The 17,995-nt window shown below is 31.6% G+C and overlaps 5 protein-coding genes, 1 long non-coding RNA gene and 2 other non-coding genes across 8 annotated transcripts; 4 read left to right on the plus strand and 4 right to left on the minus strand.

The window, feature by feature from the left end:
• Positions 1-348: 348 nt before the first annotated feature.
• Positions 349-2,116, minus strand: LOC111832168 (glutathione S-transferase Z1-like). The gene is made up of 6 exons (XM_023788528.1): positions 2,081-2,116; positions 1,026-1,066; positions 890-978; positions 728-789; positions 581-640; positions 349-456 (listed from the first exon to the last, which is right to left on the minus strand). The coding sequence occupies exons 1-6, from the start codon at positions 2,114-2,116 to the stop codon at positions 349-351; spliced, it is 396 nt and encodes a 131-aa protein (XP_023644296.1).
• A 686-nt stretch (positions 2,117-2,802) lies between these two features.
• Positions 2,803-4,966, plus strand: LOC111831975. Its single transcript, XR_002835065.1, has 2 exons — positions 2,803-2,925; positions 4,765-4,966. It is a non-coding gene; the product is annotated as an uncharacterized LOC111831975 (long non-coding RNA).
• LOC17894373 (glutathione S-transferase Z1) lies at positions 4,633-6,753 on the minus strand. Its single transcript, XM_023787874.1, has 10 exons — positions 6,722-6,753; positions 6,492-6,588; positions 6,359-6,415; positions 5,803-5,888; positions 5,651-5,722; positions 5,463-5,516; positions 5,288-5,363; positions 5,127-5,188; positions 4,982-5,041; positions 4,633-4,868 (listed from the first exon to the last, which is right to left on the minus strand). Exons 1-10 carry the CDS (start codon positions 6,722-6,724, stop codon positions 4,761-4,763), a joined length of 675 nt encoding a protein of 224 aa, XP_023643642.1. The 5' UTR covers positions 6,725-6,753; the 3' UTR covers positions 4,633-4,760.
• A 759-nt stretch (positions 6,754-7,512) lies between these two features.
• Positions 7,513-8,390, plus strand: LOC17895708 (nudix hydrolase 1). Its single transcript, XM_006301458.2, has 2 exons — positions 7,513-7,778; positions 7,855-8,390. The coding sequence occupies exons 1-2, from the start codon at positions 7,643-7,645 to the stop codon at positions 8,172-8,174; spliced, it is 456 nt and encodes a 151-aa protein (XP_006301520.1). The 5' UTR covers positions 7,513-7,642; the 3' UTR covers positions 8,175-8,390.
• TRNAP-AGG lies at positions 8,234-8,305 on the plus strand. The gene has a single exon. It is a non-coding gene; the product is annotated as a tRNA-Pro (tRNA).
• A 3,215-nt stretch (positions 8,391-11,605) lies between the features above and the next one.
• TRNAP-AGG lies at positions 11,606-11,677 on the plus strand. The gene has a single exon. It is a non-coding gene; the product is annotated as a tRNA-Pro (tRNA).
• An 836-nt stretch (positions 11,678-12,513) lies between these two features.
• Positions 12,514-12,878, minus strand: LOC17895536 (protein IDA). The gene has a single exon (XM_006303015.2). It carries the CDS (start codon positions 12,837-12,839, stop codon positions 12,600-12,602), a length of 240 nt encoding a protein of 79 aa, XP_006303077.1. The 5' UTR covers positions 12,840-12,878; the 3' UTR covers positions 12,514-12,599.
• Positions 12,879-15,460: 2,582 nt separating this feature from the next.
• On the minus strand, positions 15,461-17,702 carry LOC17895217 (piriformospora indica-insensitive protein 2). Its single transcript, XM_006302213.2, has 2 exons — positions 17,033-17,702; positions 15,461-16,544 (listed from the first exon to the last, which is right to left on the minus strand). The coding sequence occupies exons 1-2, from the start codon at positions 17,252-17,254 to the stop codon at positions 15,468-15,470; spliced, it is 1,299 nt and encodes a 432-aa protein (XP_006302275.1). The 5' UTR covers positions 17,255-17,702; the 3' UTR covers positions 15,461-15,467.
• Positions 17,703-17,995: the final 293 nt, after the last annotated feature.

Here is a 17,995-nt window from a genome sequence, read left to right on the forward strand (position 1 = left end):
AAATTATGGCGCTGTTAAATTTGTGGTGCTTAAGTTCAATATCTCCCGTAAAAATCTGGAGCCTCTTCTTGTTTATTACCAAAATTTTAATTTTTACTCTTGGCTCTTTAAATAACAAAATACAACAAAAGATTTATATTTTGGGACGTTAATTAACGCAGGTATATATGATTTAATTAATTATATTGAAAAAACTTGCGATACTATGAAAGAAAAAATAAACAGAGTTTTTTTTTTTAATAAAACAAAAATAAATAAAAAACAATTCTGGTAATTTGGAAGACATTTGTGACAATTCGTACGACACAAAAACTAAACGTGGTGACCAAAGTTTGTGTTACGAACAAACTAGTTGGATGGAGGTGGAGCATCTAGCTGTTTCGCTGGGAGTGCATCTTCAAACACAGGCAGATTCTTGTATGACTCGTAACACTTTGCAAGAGTTGGATACGGTTCCTGTAGAAATCCATACAAAATGAAAAAAAAATGATTAAAATACTTTGATAACAGAAAAACTATTACATGTAACAAAAATTTAATGAAAATGTTAGTCTTCTTTAAATTATTTTCTTTTGTTTACCACATCAATTTGGAATTTGATCACTGCTGCATGGATTTGGGTTGCTAGAAAAAGATCAGCCTTCACAAAAAGAATCAAAAGAGATTAACATTTTCTTGAATCTTGTAAGCTAGCGAGGATTACATAATTTAGAGCAAAAAACAATACCAAGTAAACTTCATCACCAGTCGCATATTTTCCAGCGTAAGTCACCAACAGTTCCTCCAGAGCTAATTAAGATATAACATATGTTTAGACAATACGAATGTGTTTTCAATTACCTAAGCTAATGACCGTAATGTTGCATGTTAAAGACTTCATAGTTGATACCTGTATATCCTTTTCTTATAATGTTATTAACCCAAGCAATCTTCTCCTCAGTATTTGTCTTTTCCTCTATATACCTCTGTACAACCCAAAAAAAAAAAGAAAGGATATATGAATAATGTGTAACTAGTTCTGTTTTTGCATAAGAGGCTGTATACCAGAAGAAATAATACTCGCAGCCTAAAAAAGAAAACATTTAAAAATTTCCTAATATACTACAAGAAAACATACAAATTAAATCTCAACCAGAGTATTGGTCAAAAATTCTGCAAAAAAAAAAAAATATTCTTTATTAGTTGAGTAATATATGTCCGTTTTGAAAGACGTTGTATACACTTATTTTTTTATTAGTTGAGTATTATATATCCGTTTTGAAAAATTCAAATTGTAACATATGTTTAAAAAAATATTAATTTTTTTCTTTTATAATATAAAAATAAAAGTTGTTACCAAGACAACTGATAGAAGATAAAGTTGTTACAAATATAAACATATTTAGGAAACTGGGAAGAATAATAAGAAACATATGTTTGATTAGCGTCTGATGTGTGTAAATGTGTAATGCATATGGAAGATTCTTAATTGCAAGTATGAACTCCGTAAAGGCTGTTAATATGGATACACATACACTAGATGGTATATGTTATTTAGAAGGAGCAAAAAGAAAAAAAAAAACGCCATTTTTTCTTTCTCTTTTTCTAATTTCCACATCCACTACTTTAAGTAATTATGAATGAAATGAATGTATATATGGTGACTATGTGTATATTTGATAACATGTTCAAAATATTCAATACAACTCCGTTGACGGGAAAAATAATATTTAATGGTTTTGATGTGGACATCATTACTATTCTTTTCTATAATTCAAAATTTCAATAGTACTTATATCACAACTCACAAGATGTATGAAATTCTGAAAGCAAGATTAGCTTTTGATTTCATATATATATATTAATAAGACATGAGATTTCTTTTTGCTTTCTTAACCACTATGTTTTTGTGAAGAAAGAAAATTAGATATACCATCCTTAACTATTGTATATAGTGACATCGAAAAAAGCAAATAAAATGTCTCATATTTTGTAACCAAAAATAATAATTTCTTCAAAAACACCACCATTGGTTCAACTTCATTCTATTGTTAAAGAATGTTACATATTATAAGAATGTTACGTATTATAAGAATGTTACATAAATTGTCTCATATATTTCGATGTTGTTTTTCATTTTTATAAGAATGTTACATATTATAAGGTAAAACTACATGAAAGTTGTATAAGTTATCTCATATTTTCTCTCCCTTTTTCTGTTGTCAAATTTAAATATGAGGCCAAAATTTTCATAAGTTATGTAACTCAGAACATATGTTTAGATATTATGCATATTATTCTTCTTTTAGATTTTTTTTTTGGATTATTATATTTTTCTATAATTTCGGGTTTTACCCATCTAATTTTTAGGGATAGCATAAAAAACTCCAAGAAAAAATAGTGAGCTTATGATAATGTTAGTATAGTATTATATAAAATTAGTTGGACATGTTGTATAATTACTACATATGAGATGTAATATATGGAACAAATATATTTAAAACAATATTATTTTTTCAATATGAAAATATTAGTTTTCAGTTTATTGCTTTGTTAATTATGTATTCTTAAATTTCCATTATTTTTAATACTAAATACCTTATAAATTTAGTACAATGCACATATTGTTTTGATATGAAAATTATACACTTACTCATTGGCCCTGAGTGCAAAGAATTAATATCCAATTTAACTAATGGGCCTAGTCTTCATCTAAATCCAGCCCACTAACATTTTTAACAGCCTTGAGAAAAACTTTTACAGCCAAAACAAAAAAAATTGAATCGACGACACAAAGTAAAAAAAAACTCTCTGTATCGATCTTTGCTGAAGAAAAAAATCCCCTTTTCAACCTAGGGTTTCTGAGAGAAGACACTAATCCAGTAAAGTTGTTGCTGAAAATTGAGGAGGAAGATGACGTCGCATCTTGATTCTCTTCGGTGCAAGGTAATTTTCTTCGTTTGTGGTTTGATTTGCTTGTGGGTCGGAGACGTTGAGCATATGGAAAGTGGAGTTGTTGTGAGAATTGTCTGGGGTTGTTGTAGACTTTGAGCATGTTGTTTTTGGTTTGATTTGCTTGTGAATCTGAGACTTTGAGCATATGAGAAGTGGTGTGAGACTTGTTTGGGGTTGTTGTAGACTTTGAGCATATTGTTTGTTGTTTGATTTGCTTGTGAATCTGAGACTTTGAGCATATGAGAAGTGGTGTGAGACTTGTGTGGGGTTGTTGTAGACTTTGAGCATGTTGTTTGTGGTTTGATTTGCTTGTGGGTTTGAGACTTTGAGCATATGGGAAGTGGGGTTGTTTTTAGAATTGTCTGGGGTTGTTGTAGACTTTGAGCATGTTGTTTGTGGTTTGATTTGCTTATGGATCTGAGACGTTGAGCATATGGGAAGTGGAGTTGTTGTGAGAATTGTCTGGGGTTGTTGTAGACTTTGAGCATGTTGTTTGTGGTTTTATTTGCTTGTGGATCTAAGACTTTGAGCATATGAGAAGTGGTGTGAGACTTATCTGGGGTTGTTGTAGACTTTGAGCATGTTGTTTGTGGTTTGATTTGCTTGTGGGTTTGAGACTTTGAGCATATGGGAAGTGGAGTTGTTGTTAGAATTGTTTGGGGTACTGTTAGAATTGTCTAGGGTTGTTGTAGACTTTGAGCATGTTGTTTGTGGTTTTATTTGCTTGTGGATCTGAGACGTTGAGCATATGGGAAGTGGAGTTGTTGTGAGAATTGTTTGGGGTTGTTGTAGACTTTGAGCATGTTGTTTGTGGTTTGATTTGCTTGTGGGTCTGAGACTTTGAGCATATGGGAAGTGGATTTGTTGTGAGAAGTGTCTGGGGTTGTTGTAGACTTTGAGCATGTTGTTTGTGGTTTGATTTGATTGTGGGTCTGAGAGTTGAGCATATTGGAAGTGGAGTTGTTGTGAGAAGTGAGAACTGTCTGAGTTTGTTGTAGAGAAGTTATGCGGTGTTTCCGTAAAAATATGGTAGCCTTTTCTTCTTTCTTTCCAAAACTTTAAAAATATGGGGGAATTTCAAAAATACCTCTTTTCCAATAACACTTTTTAAAAATACCCCTCTTTCTAATTTTATCAAAAAGTCACTACAAAATTTGAAATTTATCAAAAAAATATGTATAAGCTTATATTTATAGACACAAATTATCTTTATATGTGTGTAAATTTATAAATATATATTTCATAAATATATTTTAAAACCTTTTAAAAATCATTTAAAAACCTTATAAAATTTTTGTAAACCTTTTAAAAACCTTATAAAACCTTATAAATGCCGTTTAAAACCTTTTAAAACCTTATAAATATTTGGATTTAGTCACGCAGTAGTAAAGATGATCTTGATGTACCTTATCAACCTTATCAACAATATAAAAGTTTATAGTTTTTCATATTTGAAAAGGGGTATTTTTGAAAATGGATAGAAAAGAGGGGTATTTTTAAAGGAGTATTTCTCAAAAATTCTTCTTTTTCTTCTTTTTTCTTCTCTAAACAACAAATAATTTAAACAAAAAAAAATTATATTTTGGGCCGTAATTATAAAGAAAAAGCTAAGCATGATAGGCAAGTTAATGCATGTATCTATATATTATTCAATTAAAATAGATTAAAAAAAAGTGGTCTGCTAATTTGATAAAAAAAAAATAAACAGAGTTTTTTTATTAAAAAAAAGAAGAAATTGTCTGATAATTTGGAAGGTATTGTGACAATTCGTACGTCAAAAAGATTAAACGTGGTATAAGGTGACCAAAGTTTGTGTTTCGAATAAACTAGTTGGATGGAGCTGGAGCATCTAGCTGTTTCGCTGGGAGTGCATCTTCAAACACATGCAGATTCTTGTATGACTCGTAACACTTTGCAAGAGTTGGATACGGTTCCTGTAGAAATCCATACAAATTATTAAAAATTATATTTATAACAACAAACTGTTACATGTAACAAAAATTTCAATGAAAAAGTTAGCCTTCATTAGTTATTTTCTTTTGTTTACCACATCAATTTGGAATTTGATCACTGCTGCATGGATTTGGGTTGCTAGAAAAAGATCAGCCTTCACAAAAAGAATCAAAAGAGATTAACATTTTCTCGAATCTTGAAAGAGATGATAAAATAATGTAGAGCAAAAAAAAAATTACCAAGTAAATTTCATCACCAGTCGCATATTTTCCAGCGCAATTCACCAACAGTTTCTCCAGAGCTAATTAAGATATAACATATGTTTAGCAATACGAATGTGTTCTCAATTACCTAAGCTAATGACAGTAATGTTGCATGTTAAAGACTTCATAGTTGATACCTGTATATCCTTTTCTTATAGCGTTATTAACCCAAGCAATCTTCTCCTCAGCATTTGTCTTTTCCTCTATATACCTCTGTACAACCCAAAAACAAAAAAAAAGGATATATGAATAATGTGTAACTAGTTCTGTTTTTGCATCTAAGAAATTTCAAAATCTAACTGATGTTCTTACAATAACAGCTAGGTTTTGAAGAGGTTGTATACCAGAGGAAATTATACTAGTAGCCTGAAAAAAATAAAAACAATTACTTCTCGCAATATACTACACGAAAACATATCAAATTCCAATTAAAATATTATTGGTAAAAAATTCATCGAAAAAAGTATATATTTCTACTCTATGGCCTATATAGAAGATACCTGGTAATTTAAAACTCGTTTATGGAGGTCATGAGGTAACAAAGGTGGCTCTGGATACTTCTCATCAAGATACTGTCGATAAAAAAAAAACTGAGTTTCAAGAAACTTTTGCTTTTGAATCCACAAAACATATAAATAAATGTTTTACTGACCATTATAATGGCAAAAGAATCAGATATCACAACATCTCCATCCACAAGCACTGGTACAGTACCCATTGGATTGATCTTCTGGAAATCTTGGGGATCAATTAAAACATAGAAAACAATTTTTTTATTATTCAAAAAAAAAAAACAATAATAATAACAAAGAAACTTTTATGTGCTAATTATATATTCGATAGAAGTCTGAGAGTTTTGTTCAAGTTTTGGTTATGTATGAATAGATATTTTTTGCAAGTGAAATTTGAATACAACGGGAAATTTGCACCAATTTATATCAAAAATAAATTACATCTTTCAAATTATATATCACAAATATATATGTACAGAAAGAATAAGTCTAACAGTTGTGACTTTGTGCCAAACAGAAGACCCCATTTCGAAATTCACATGTGCGATTAATAACGCTAAACACATATCCATAATATCATTACGAAATACAGCTAACGATGCTAAACACATGCACTAGTTGAACAAGTTTTTCGAGATCTGAACAAATAAACTAATTTAATATAGCAACTAGCAAGAAAAACTTGAATCTACGCACCTGGATTGAATTGATCTCCTTTGAGCAAATTCACTGCTATATACTCATACTCAATTCCTAAAAACAATGAAATCCAAAAACTCAAAATAAAAATTATTAGAAGGGAAACAATTATCAAAAGCAGAAAAAAAACCTTTTAAAGTGAGGGCTAATCGCACCCTATGACCACACGAGCTTCTCCAGTAGGAATAAAGTTTCAGCTTCTCCATCTTAAGTCCATCGGAGTATGCCTGGAAAAAAAAAATCACCGAAGAAAAAACCCCAAAAAACAAGAAAGAACTTGAGTTGAGACGATGAAGTGTTAATATCAACTTATCATCACCAATGGTGGTTACAAGAACTAGATTAGAAAGAGGTTTAAACCATGATATGCTTTCTTGGGTCTTTGCAGAGTCTTGTGGTTTGGTTTTTTCAGATTTGTAGAAGAGGGAAGTGAAGAATTGAATATGTTGAGTCAATCAATGTCTACTAATATAAAAGGCAAAAATGGTCGTTTTGTTTATTTTTCCTTTCCTGACTTGAAACATCGTCCACGTACGTAAATATGGTCAAACAATAATAATATGTGAGATTGTAGGATGATAAAAATATAGAGGTAGCCCCATCAACCTAACAAATTAATTATTCAGTAAATTTTTCTAATTACATTTAAGGTAAGTAATTTCAAATTAATATATTTTTTCAAGTTAACACATAGTGTCCTTTGGAGATAATAATAGTATCAATTGACTATTTTAATTAACAGTAGTTTAAGATTTTTTTTTGTCAACCATTAGTATAAGCTTAAGATGCGATAACCATAGTTAGATTGTAATAATATAATTGGATTACGTTAAATAAATATATAACCATATGAATCAAAAAAATTATGATGGAAAACACGATAATATATAATAAATTGACTTGATTATGATTAAAAAATAAAGACAAAATGTAAACTATGATAAACTGATGCGAAAATTCTAAAATACTTGTCAAAAACGATTTGAAGTAAATATATATTGTAAGAGAAATTTTTACTTTTTTTTTTTTTAACACTTACTTTTTTTTTAAAGGCAAATTTTTGGATAATCATTTACTACTAACAGATTACGATTAAAAAAAAAAAAGTCTAAAATGGGAAAGTAGCAAAAATACTTATGTAAGCCAATCATAAAGACACATCACACATTTGTGCTATAAACAAAATAAATGCTGAATCAATACGACGCCGTTCGATCAAAATAAGTCAACAAAACCCAAAAACACGACACGAAAGGGTTTCACAGTGTTGGACAGACAATAATGGCGACAGGAGAAGCGATACCAAGAGTCGCCGTCGTAGTTTACATTCTCAAAGAAAACTCAATCTTATTAGGTCGCCGACGTTCCTCAGTCGGAAACTCCACCTTCGCTCTTCCCGGCGGCCACCTCGAATTCGGTCTCTCTCACTCTCTTTTTGATTTCTCCCAAATCTTGATTACATAGTTGAAGCTAATCTTTGCTCTTATAAGCAGGTGAGAGCTTTGAAGAGTGTGCAGCTAGAGAAGTAATGGAGGAAACTGGTCTAAAGATTGAGAAGATGAAGCTTCTGACTGTTTCAAACAATGTCTTCAAAGAAGCACCGAAGCCATCGCACTACGTCACTGTTTCGATGAGTGCGGTGCTTGTGGATTCGAGTCAAGAACCGAAGAATATGGAACCGGAGAAGAGTGAAGGATGGGATTGGTATGATTGGGAGAATCTACCAACGCCTCTGTTTTGGCCACTTGAGAAATTGTTTGGAAGTGGATTCAATCCTTTCACTCATCATGGTTGTGGTGGTAGTGGAAACTGAGATAGAGAGATCTTGTATGAATGAATGAGTAAAGTTATTGATTTGGTATTGAATAAAAAGGGCATTTGGTCTAGTGGTATGATTCTCGCTTAGGGTGCGAGAGGTCCCGAGTTCAATTCTCGGAATGCCCCCTCTCTCTCTTTTCCTTTTACGACTTTGTAGTTATAATATGTTTGATTTTTAATACCATGGTGTATGAGAGATCGACGAGTGAAACATACAGTACTTATAACCTTCTAAATAGAATTACTAACTGATTTTTTGCAATATAAGTTTTAACTAGTTTTGACCTCGTACCACGGGAAAGAAGTATACAGTTTTGTGGAAATAAAAAAAACAAGGTTTGTGGACTTGTAGTATTATAATTAAACAATAATTTTACTAAATAAAATGATCGAAAAGTAATATTGTATTTTAATATAGTTATTTGTAGTATAGGAAATTCAGATAAATATTTTGTATCAATTTAACAGAATTGGTTTAGCTTCACAGGTACAATGTGAAGGATCAACTAAAAATGTTAAAATGTAAATTTAGTTTAGCCTTGTTAAGAGGAAGCATGAATTAGAGCAACAGTGGCACTAAAACTACTCAATACGTGGGATACAAAATCTATACAAAACAAAAAACAAAAACTTAGAGATTCAAATCCAACTCCGTTATAAAAACAAAGAAATTTGCATCATTAATAAAAATAAGTAATAGAATCACCATCTTAGGATTTGGTCTGATTTTTACATAGTCTCTTAGTGGAAGTAATATATCTTCCTTCATAGATGTCATAACTATATATAATGTCAAGACAAAATCCTCCAAGATTGTTCATGGATCACCATTTCTTCCGTAGTGTTTTTTACTACTTTTTTTTTGTGTGAAAAATCTAAAGCCAAATTGAAGTCGTTTAGCATTTTGAAATTACATTAACAATGGCTTTAAACTAAAAATAATGGAGATCGTGGGATGTGAGAATATGGGGAAGTGGAACCAAAAAAATTGTGGAGGAGCAGTTGCAATGCAAATCCACTATTTTTTTTTGTATTTTTTTGCTGTTTTTCTTGTTCAATTACTTTTGTGTTTGCTGATGTGTCACAATTCTATTCGTATAGTGATTTGTGCTTTATTTACTTTTTGGTAGTCGTGATTTGTGCTTTATAACATAAAAGATTTGTTGCTCATATAAGTTAAATTGCTAGACGTTTTCAATGTAATGCTACTATTTGAGAAACTATATTTCAATACGTATTGGAAATATAAGCGGAAATATGGTTAAAAGATGTATATTTAACATTTACAATCGATAAAAGAGTTAGTGTTGTAACTTGTAATATATTAATAGCTCTATAAATTCTAAATAAAAGATTTTTTTTTTTTTTTAACATCTTCTAAATAAAAGATTATATAATACTTCAAGAAGTTTACGAGTTGTATGTCCATTATTTCACTTTGATGATTAATATATTCACATTTTAATATATTTATCAATCTCTGATCTAATAGTATATTTTAATAAAAATATTCTTAAGGTTGATCAAATATGTTGGTTTCATGCGTACGTGAATTTTGATAAACTCATTAAATTATAGAAATGATAAGTTGCAATTTGTTATGACATTGTCCGAAGGTTTTACTCTCCGGCGTGATGAATGGTATATGTAGGCATGTCAATTAGGGCTAAAGCCCGCGGGCTAGTTTGGTCCGACCCTGAAAAACATCGGGATCGGGCTTAAATATATATGTCCAGAAAAAATCGGGCCTTTTGGGCTAAGCCCATTCGGGCTAAAGGGTTTTTTGGGCTTAGCCCGGTCGGGGTCGGGCCGGTCCGAAAAGCCCTTATACAAATATATTTTGAATTTTTTGAATATTTTAGTTTGATTAAAAGATTTGATTAACGTTATAGTTTTCATATTTACTTACTAGTCTTACTTATTACTTTTAAAATCTTTATACAAAGCTAAAACTAAATATATATAAGTATCATGATTTTGAAATCATCAAAATTTCTATTAAATTTTGACTCTATCTTATAATTTAAAGTATTTTAGTTCCATGTTTTATTGGGTTAAAGTGTAAATAATTTATTTGGCTTTTATTTTTTTCTCTTAAATTAAGTTAGTTTTATTGAATATTGATAAGTTATTTAAAATTTGATGCATTATTTTTATAGTAGACCTTTAAATATAGTTTTGAAAAAACTATTATGAACTTAGAAATTGATTTTTTTTATCGGTAAATAAAGCCCAAAAAAGCCCGAAAAACCATGTAGCCCTGTTAGGGCCGGGCCGGGCTTTGAAATATAGGCTCGGAATTTTTTCGGGCCGGGCCGGGCCGGGCTCACATATATGAGGGCTTTACGAGTTTCGGGCCGGGCCGGGCCGGGCTAGCCCGATTGACATGCCTAGGTATATGTTTAAATTTTAATTAGTAAACTATATTCTCTTTTTGGCAAAAAGTATATGTGTGTATTTTTTGTAAACAAATAGAAGTTCCTTAGTATAATTATGCTATACATGTATATAAATATATTAATGATATGTATATACACTTTATTCACAAATAACATGCACTGAAATTGCATCAACCTTGATAGCTATAGAATAATATAACTTTGGAAGTAGAAGACTATTTTCTTGAATCCACAACTCTAAGAGCGACGACCAAAACTCGAATTGATTATCTTACTGAAACTTATATGCCGGCTTTTCAACTTGAGATAAAACATAATAGCATTTCAGAGTATCTAAAAGACGACGAAGAGGTTGTGAGGAAATGCATTTTCTTAGTGGTTAATCATTTCAAGAGGCATTCCAAAGCTCCTTCATCAGTTGTATGAATGTTGTTTACAACTTTCAAAATTCGCTAAAGAGCTTGAAAAGTGTGGTCATTGATAGATCCTTCTCACATATGCTCCGCAAACACCAAAACCATCATGGATGACATTGTTTTTTTATGATCGGAATCAAGCACTTGCACTTGCGACCTATTTCACTGACAAGTTACCTTAGTAAACATGAGGTGACTAATATTGTAGTCGGTAAATCTTTGTTTTGTTGTAGACTAAACACATGTACTAGTTGAACAAGTCTTTTGAGAATTGAAAAATACACCAATTTGAAATAGCAACTATCAAGTGAATCTTGAATCTACGCACCTAGATTGAACTGATCTCCCTTGATCAAATTCACTAATATATACTCATATTCAATCCCTAAAAAAATCAAACAAGAGATCCAAAAATAAATTCAAATACAAATAGATAGAAAGAGAAATTAAACAATTTTTTAAAAGCAAAACAAAAACTTTTTAAAATGAAGGCTAAATCGCACCAATGGACAATGGTGATTACAAGAACTAGTTTAGAAAGAGATTTAAACCATGATATATTTTCTTGGCCAGAGTCTTGTGGTTTGATTATTCAGATTGTAGATTAACAAGGGCATTTGGTCTAGTGGTATGATTCTCGCTTAGGGTGCGAGAGGTCCCGAGTTCAATTCTCGGAATGCCCCTCTCTCTCTCTCTTCTCCTTTTTACTGTATTTTTTGGTCTCTGTTTTTCCTATCAAGTGGTCCTTGTTACGGATATGACATAGTTAAAGAACATGACAAGATTAAGACTAACATATGTTTGATGTGTGAGGGATATGGAATAATCTTAATCAGAAGTATATATAAACTCAAAAGAAGAGTAACAAAGCTTTCAGGAACTTTACATGACGTCAAGCATATACTTAAGTCCATAAACATAGATTAGAACAAATACATATAAGCAATTACATTATTTTAGTTAATATTAAATTTAATTAGAAAATATACTTAAACGTGTGATTGTAATTAACCTGCTTATAAAACATCATAAAATATGATAATAAAAAAATACATGAATACGATTGTAATATTGTAAATTCGTTTGTATAATTGTTCATTAACTAATTTGGTCATTAATATAAATATATAGTGCAGCAAGATATTTGTGTAAACCAGTCTTAACACATTTAGGCCAATAAAAGAATTAGTTCATTAATTTCAATCTCTTTTACGGAATAAACTTCATATGGTTTTGAGGAGGTTCTTGATAAGATATACTTTTGATGACTAGTCCCTTAAAATAGTTTCACTAGACATGACAAGATTAAGACTAAGTACTAACACATGTTTGATTAGCTTATGGTGTGCGAGACCTATGGAAATATGAAGTACATATAAATTTGAAAGAAGGCAAAGAAATCTTAATCCATTTTCTTGATCTTTATATTGCCATCATGACCTTAAACATATATTAAGTCCTTAAACATATATTAAAAAGGAACAAATTCAAATTTAAGTATACATAAATCGTATGCATATACAAAGAGTATAACCTATGTTGATCTAATCTACAAAACAAAACCACAAATAAATAAATAAAATACAAAGAATTAAGGAAATCAACTCAATGAGGAAGAGAGTCAACAAAAGAGTTGTGTCTCTTAGAAGGAGCAGAAGGAGGAATGGGAACGCCTTTAGGTAAGTAACCCAAAATATGGCTGTATTTAATAACCCTTAAGCTCTTTCCATTCTTGATCGTCATCTCCCTCATGGCTCCAATTCTCGCGGCGGCTGTCAAAGAACTACTTGCCATCAGAAACAGAACAAGACAGAGCAGAACCATCATCGTACGACACGAAGCCATTTGGTAATCTATCTTTTTCCTAATTTTCACTTCCACTTCTTGAAGTAATGAATGAAATGAATAATGTGTATGTATGGTGTGACTATGTGTATATTTATAACATGTTTGTGTGTCTGTGTGGATTTGATTGGAAATAAGTGTGGCGGAAATGAGGGGGAAGTCGGGGAATGTCAAGAGAGGAGTGTAGCCTACGCTAATGAGAGACTTTGAATTTTCTGTATTATCATTTTTATAAATTCAAAGGTTGAAGTTTTCTCATTGTTTTTAGTCGCCGCCTTCGTCTATACGTACGTACGTCATGAATATGAAATGGGAATCTGGTTTGATGGGACTGTCGTGTTTTCAATATTTTCATATGTATGTATAAACTCCGTTGACGCGAGAAATACTTAATGGTTTTGATTATGGACATCGTCACTAGTCTTTTGTTTTCTTTTGTATAATTCAAACTTTCAACAGTACTTATATATATCACAAGATTATGACTAGTAAAGCAAGATTAGCTCTCGAATTCATATCAGACAAGAGAGCTTTCGTACGTACGTATATATAGTAAACAAGATTAGAATTAGATAATAAAACATGTCGTAGGCTAATCATGATACAAGAAATTTACACATGAAAGATACTGAAAATTCATGCACAGGGCACGTAAAAACAAAGTATACCAACTCTATATCTTTTGCGTGAGAAGGTACTTCAAGAAATTTAAAAGAAGAAAGATGCAAGTATGGAGGGTTGACTCAGATACACAACATTTGACAACTTTGACAAGTGGCTTTCCCATGATTCACGTTTTTGTTTAGTTTATGCCAATTTTGATTTGGATATCCACCTGATTTCTGAATCTATACGAGACTTCTTCACGGATTACTTTTTTCCAATAGCTAGACTTTTATATATGTATATATATTATGAAATGCAAAAAGGTTAAAGTTTCAAAACATACACTCCTACGTTTAGACATGTCGCAAAAAGTCATATACACTTCTTTATCTTATATATACTTTGATGGAAACACATATCTATATATACTAAAAGCTATATTATTATTATTATTTAATCTTAAGCTATAGTATCTATGACTATGTAAATAACTTTTAGTATGGAAAAAAAGTTTAATACAGTATTTAATATTCCTCGTATGAAAAAAACACATTATGTTTCAAACAAGAGAGATTATATAATTTGGGTTCTAAATAATCGAAAATACTTGCAGCTTAGTAACTTTCCAAGTTTTAGGTTATTGATTATCACGGATCCTTTGATTCAAAACGAGGACTCTAATATTTACCTGCCATCATTCTTTGACATTGGTTGACGAAAACCAAAAAAAACAAAAAACACTAAAAGCATTCCCATAGAGGCTTTTTGAGTCAGAATCTACAACAAAATAAAACTAAAAATAAATAATAATAACTTTATCACATAAAATTTTATTATTACTATTCATTTTTCGTAATTATATGTATTTCATCCACGCCATTTTTTTTTCTTTCTCGTTCAATTTTCTGATTGTCACTTCCACTTGTTTATATGTGATGAATGAAATGAATCTATGGTGACTACTGTATGTATATATTTACCACTATGTTTAAAATATTCAATACAACGTACTCCCTTAACGGGAGAAATTTTTAATGGATTTAATATGGAGCAATTGTCTTTTTCCCTCACAAATTAGCATTTTTTAATTCCATGTGTGGAGACCCCGGCCCTTAACTCTTTTAAATCCCTTACCAACAAGGACAACAAAAAACATATATAGCAAGATTCAAACACAAACAAACACAAAAATTAAAAAAAAAATATTAGATTACAACGTGATTTTGTAATATTCTGCCAAAAGCGTGATTCCGTACTTTCTCGTCAAAAAAGTGATTTTGTAATTTTTCTGCCAACAAAAAATTTGCTTTTCCTATTTTTCTGTTATCTCCCGTCATAAAGGTTATTATGTATTCGTTTTGTCAAAAACGTGGTTTTTCTAGTTTTCTTGCTAAAAATGTGATTTTGTAATTTTTTTCGTCAAAAACATGATTCCGTAATTTTTTCGCCATTTTCCGCTAAAAAGTGATTTTTGTAATATTCCTGTTAAAAATATGATTCTGTAATTTTTCCGCCAAAACATGATTTTGTACTTTACCTATTCTTACATCCTTATGTTTGAAATATGAGATGAAAAATGATTTTCAGATTTTTCTCCAAATCAGTTTTAACCTAATTTTTAATTGATATGGGGTGCCTATTATCCATTATGTCTAGTCCGTTTTGTCCGTGGACGATATTGACCTTAGACCACTAAAACCTATATCATTTATGGGTTTGTCCATGATCGGTTCATAATGAATTGGACATGACGAAAATGTTGTTAGTTTTTTCCCACGAGATTATTGAATCCACTGAAAAATCGTTCACAGCCTCATATATACGGGTGTAGAATGAAGTCAAATTGTTCGCCATGGCTAAACACTTCGGATCTAGAAATCCCCAAAACGTAAATGAAACAAACCAAGCAGTACGTGAACCCCTCCCCCAAGTTCTTTGATATACTTAATGGGTTTTTTCAATTGTGTTTTTTTAGTATTTTTATTATAGAGAGATTAAATTGAAAAGACCACAGCTTTTGTCTTAATATTTATCTGCCTTAACACTTTTACATTGGTTCACACCAAAAGGAACATGATCGCTAAGGTTCTTGATCTCATCTCCGTTATAACACAAATTAGGGTTCCCCCAAACACCAAGTCTCCTTCCCATCCTCTCATAAAACTTCCTAGAGAATTCCAACTCTCCGGTGATGTTATTTCCATTCACGTACAGCGCGCTGAGACTAGGCATTTCGGTTTCCATTTGCGGAATGAGTTTGCCTCCAAGACTGTTGTTGCTCAGACCTAAAAACCTCAGTTTCTTGAGCTCCAAGACTGAACTAGGAATCTCCCCTGTTAATCCTGTGTTGGAGAGATCTAGAACCACCAAATTCTTGAGATGTCTCCATTCTATTCCTGTCAAGTCCCCGGTTAGGCGGTTATTGGATAGAACTAGTTCTACCAAAGAACTCATCTCTTGGATCTCTTTAGTCAATCCACCTGAGAATCTGTTGTTTCTAAGATCCAAAAGAGTTAGATTCTTTAAAGACTGTAGCTCTCTAGGTAACTTTCTTTCCAAGTAATTGTTACTGAGATCAAGTTTCAGCAGTGAACCCAATCCTCCAATGCTTAAAGGCAACGGCCCAGATAAGAGGTTCCGGCTCAGATCCAATATCAACAACTTGGTTAACCCATAGACCTCTGGTATTCTCCCTGTGAACTTGTTTCCTGACAATACTAAGCGTCTCAGTCTTGTTAACTTGGCCAAATTCTCCGGTAATGGACCTGTTAACTGGTTCTCTAGCACTACCAGAGATTGAAGGTTGGTGAGATTAGTGATGACAGAAGGGAGTTCACCTATCAATCCCAGGTTTGATCTGATCTCAAGTCTCTCCAAGCTTTTAGAGAGATCCAACCACTTCTCATCAGAGATTGAAGCTAGATATCGGTTGGGTGTTGTGAAGCAGCTGTAAAAAGAGAGGGACTTGAGATGCTTGAGCTCAAAGAGTTGTGGTCTGATCACTGGAACCTCAGCACAATCAAAAGAGTTGTCTTTAACAGTCCCAAAGCTTAGAGCAGTTACATACCAATGATCATCATACATATCACAAGTCACACCCTGCAAAAGTTAAGAACAAAAATAATTAAAATTTCTTGAAAAACAAAAGAACATTGAAAAACTATATTGAAAACGTTATGTTTAAACCAACAACAAGGAAATGACTTTTTTCTCTGACACTCACTGGTGAAGTTTCATGAAGTTGAGATATTACAAATCAAAATGCATGGAACAAAAGAACTTTTACTACTCGTTGCTAGTAAAAAGTGAGTTAAGAATTTTCATTTAATCTATCTTATGGCTTGAGATAACATTATAGACATAAACAGATAAGTTACTTCAGCTGTTCAATCATTTTTGATCGGTTTTAGAATTCAAGAAATTAGAATCTTTTTTTTTTCAGTTCAAGAATCAGAATCTTGAAAGCTTTAACTATCTTTTATCATTAGTTGCCACTTGCTAATATAGTTATTTCCCATAATTGGTAATAATTTATTGTTCTTGAAAGGAGTCAAATGAGATCAAAGAAGAATGAAGAGAGAAAGGACCTGGATAGGAGTCCAGCCACAAGGGTCAGGATAAAGATAAGAGCCATTCCAAGAGTCACCGACAAAGCCTTGAATTGTAGAGTAGAGAGCAGTTTGCTCTGTTTTCTCCATAGGACCTCCTTCACTTTCCTCTGTTTCTGCCTTGTTCAAATCCACCACCAAACACCACACGCATAGTAAAAACACCAAACGTTGCTTCTTCCTGAGTCTAAGCAACTTCATATTGAGACACTATAATGAGAAGATACAAAAGAAGAGAAAGAGAAAGAAAAGTGTTGTGTGGATCTTCTCTGTATTGGAATTATTCCTACTTGTTACATATGTTTCTATCAAGGGAAAGTTAAAAAAAAAAAAGATAATCAAGAATTTTGGGTGGGTGCTAATGTTGGGAGATGAAAACAAAGCTATCACTACAATGGGGTTATTGGGACCCTTTTTGAAAACAATGAATGTTGGTTGATTTGTATACAAACTATTTCTTGGTTTGTGTCACAAGAAAATTTCAAGAAAACTTTAGAGGTTTCTCTGTTTCTTGTTTCTCTTTAGGGTTTGTTATAGAAGACATGCCATGAAGAAGAGCACAACCAGAGAGGAAGAGAGGAAAAGCCAAAAATCTGTTTCTCTAACTTATGATTACATATATAGCACAGAGGCTATATAAGATGACAAAACTGAAATACTGAGTTTAAATCCGAAATAACAAACACTATATGTCTATATGAGAAAAAGAGTATAAAGAAAATGTAAAGAACAACTTTTACATGTTCATCTTATTTTATGGATGTTTGATCATTGTGGAGTGATAGGGTACATAGCTATGGATTTAGACAATGACTTAGCATTAGCGATTAAAATTCATAAAATGGAGAAAGAAAAAGAAAAAAAATAAACAAATCTTTAAAAGCAAGACACAGTTACCAAAGCAGAGATACAATAATGGTAATGAAAATGATAAGAAGAGAG

The sequence above is a fragment of the Capsella rubella genome, unplaced genomic scaffold (assembly GCF_000375325.1).
Source record: "Capsella rubella cultivar Monte Gargano unplaced genomic scaffold, Caprub1_0 scaffold_2, whole genome shotgun sequence".
NCBI classification, from domain to species: Eukaryota; Viridiplantae; Streptophyta; class Magnoliopsida; order Brassicales; family Brassicaceae; genus Capsella; species Capsella rubella.

Coding starts and splice junctions, on each gene's coding strand:
- LOC17895536 (XM_006303015.2), bottom strand. CDS start 12,839: ATGGCTTCGTGTCGTACGATGATGGTTCTGCTCTGTCTTGTTCTGTTT.
- LOC17895708 (XM_006301458.2), top strand. CDS start 7,643: ATGGCGACAGGAGAAGCGATACCAAGAGTCGCCGTCGTAGTTTACATT. Junction 7,779..7,854: donor CGGCGGCCACCTCGAATTCG/GTCTCTCTCACT, acceptor TCTTATAAGCAG/GTGAGAGCTTTGAAGAGTGT.
- LOC111832168 (XM_023788528.1), bottom strand. CDS start 2,116: ATGAAAAACAACATCGAAATATATGAGACAATTTAT. Junction 641..727: donor CTGGTGATGAAGTTTACTTG/GTATTGTTTTTT, acceptor CTTTTTGTGAAG/GCTGATCTTTTTCTAGCAAC. Junction 457..580: donor TCAAATTCCAAATTGATGTG/GTAAACAAAAGA, acceptor GGATTTCTACAG/GAACCGTATCCAACTCTTGC.
- LOC17895217 (XM_006302213.2), bottom strand. CDS start 17,254: ATGAAGTTGCTTAGACTCAGGAAGAAGCAACGTTTGGTGTTTTTACTA. Junction 16,545..17,032: donor GTGGCTGGACTCCTATCCAG/GTCCTTTCTCTC, acceptor TAACTTTTGCAG/GGTGTGACTTGTGATATGTA.
- LOC17894373 (XM_023787874.1), bottom strand. Junction 5,517..5,650: donor AACGAGTTTTAAATTACCAG/GTATCTTCTATA, acceptor TATTTTTTTCAG/GCTACTAGTATAATTTCCTC. Junction 5,189..5,287: donor TATAAGAAAAGGATATACAG/GTATCAACTATG, acceptor TATCTTAATTAG/CTCTGGAGAAACTGTTGGTG.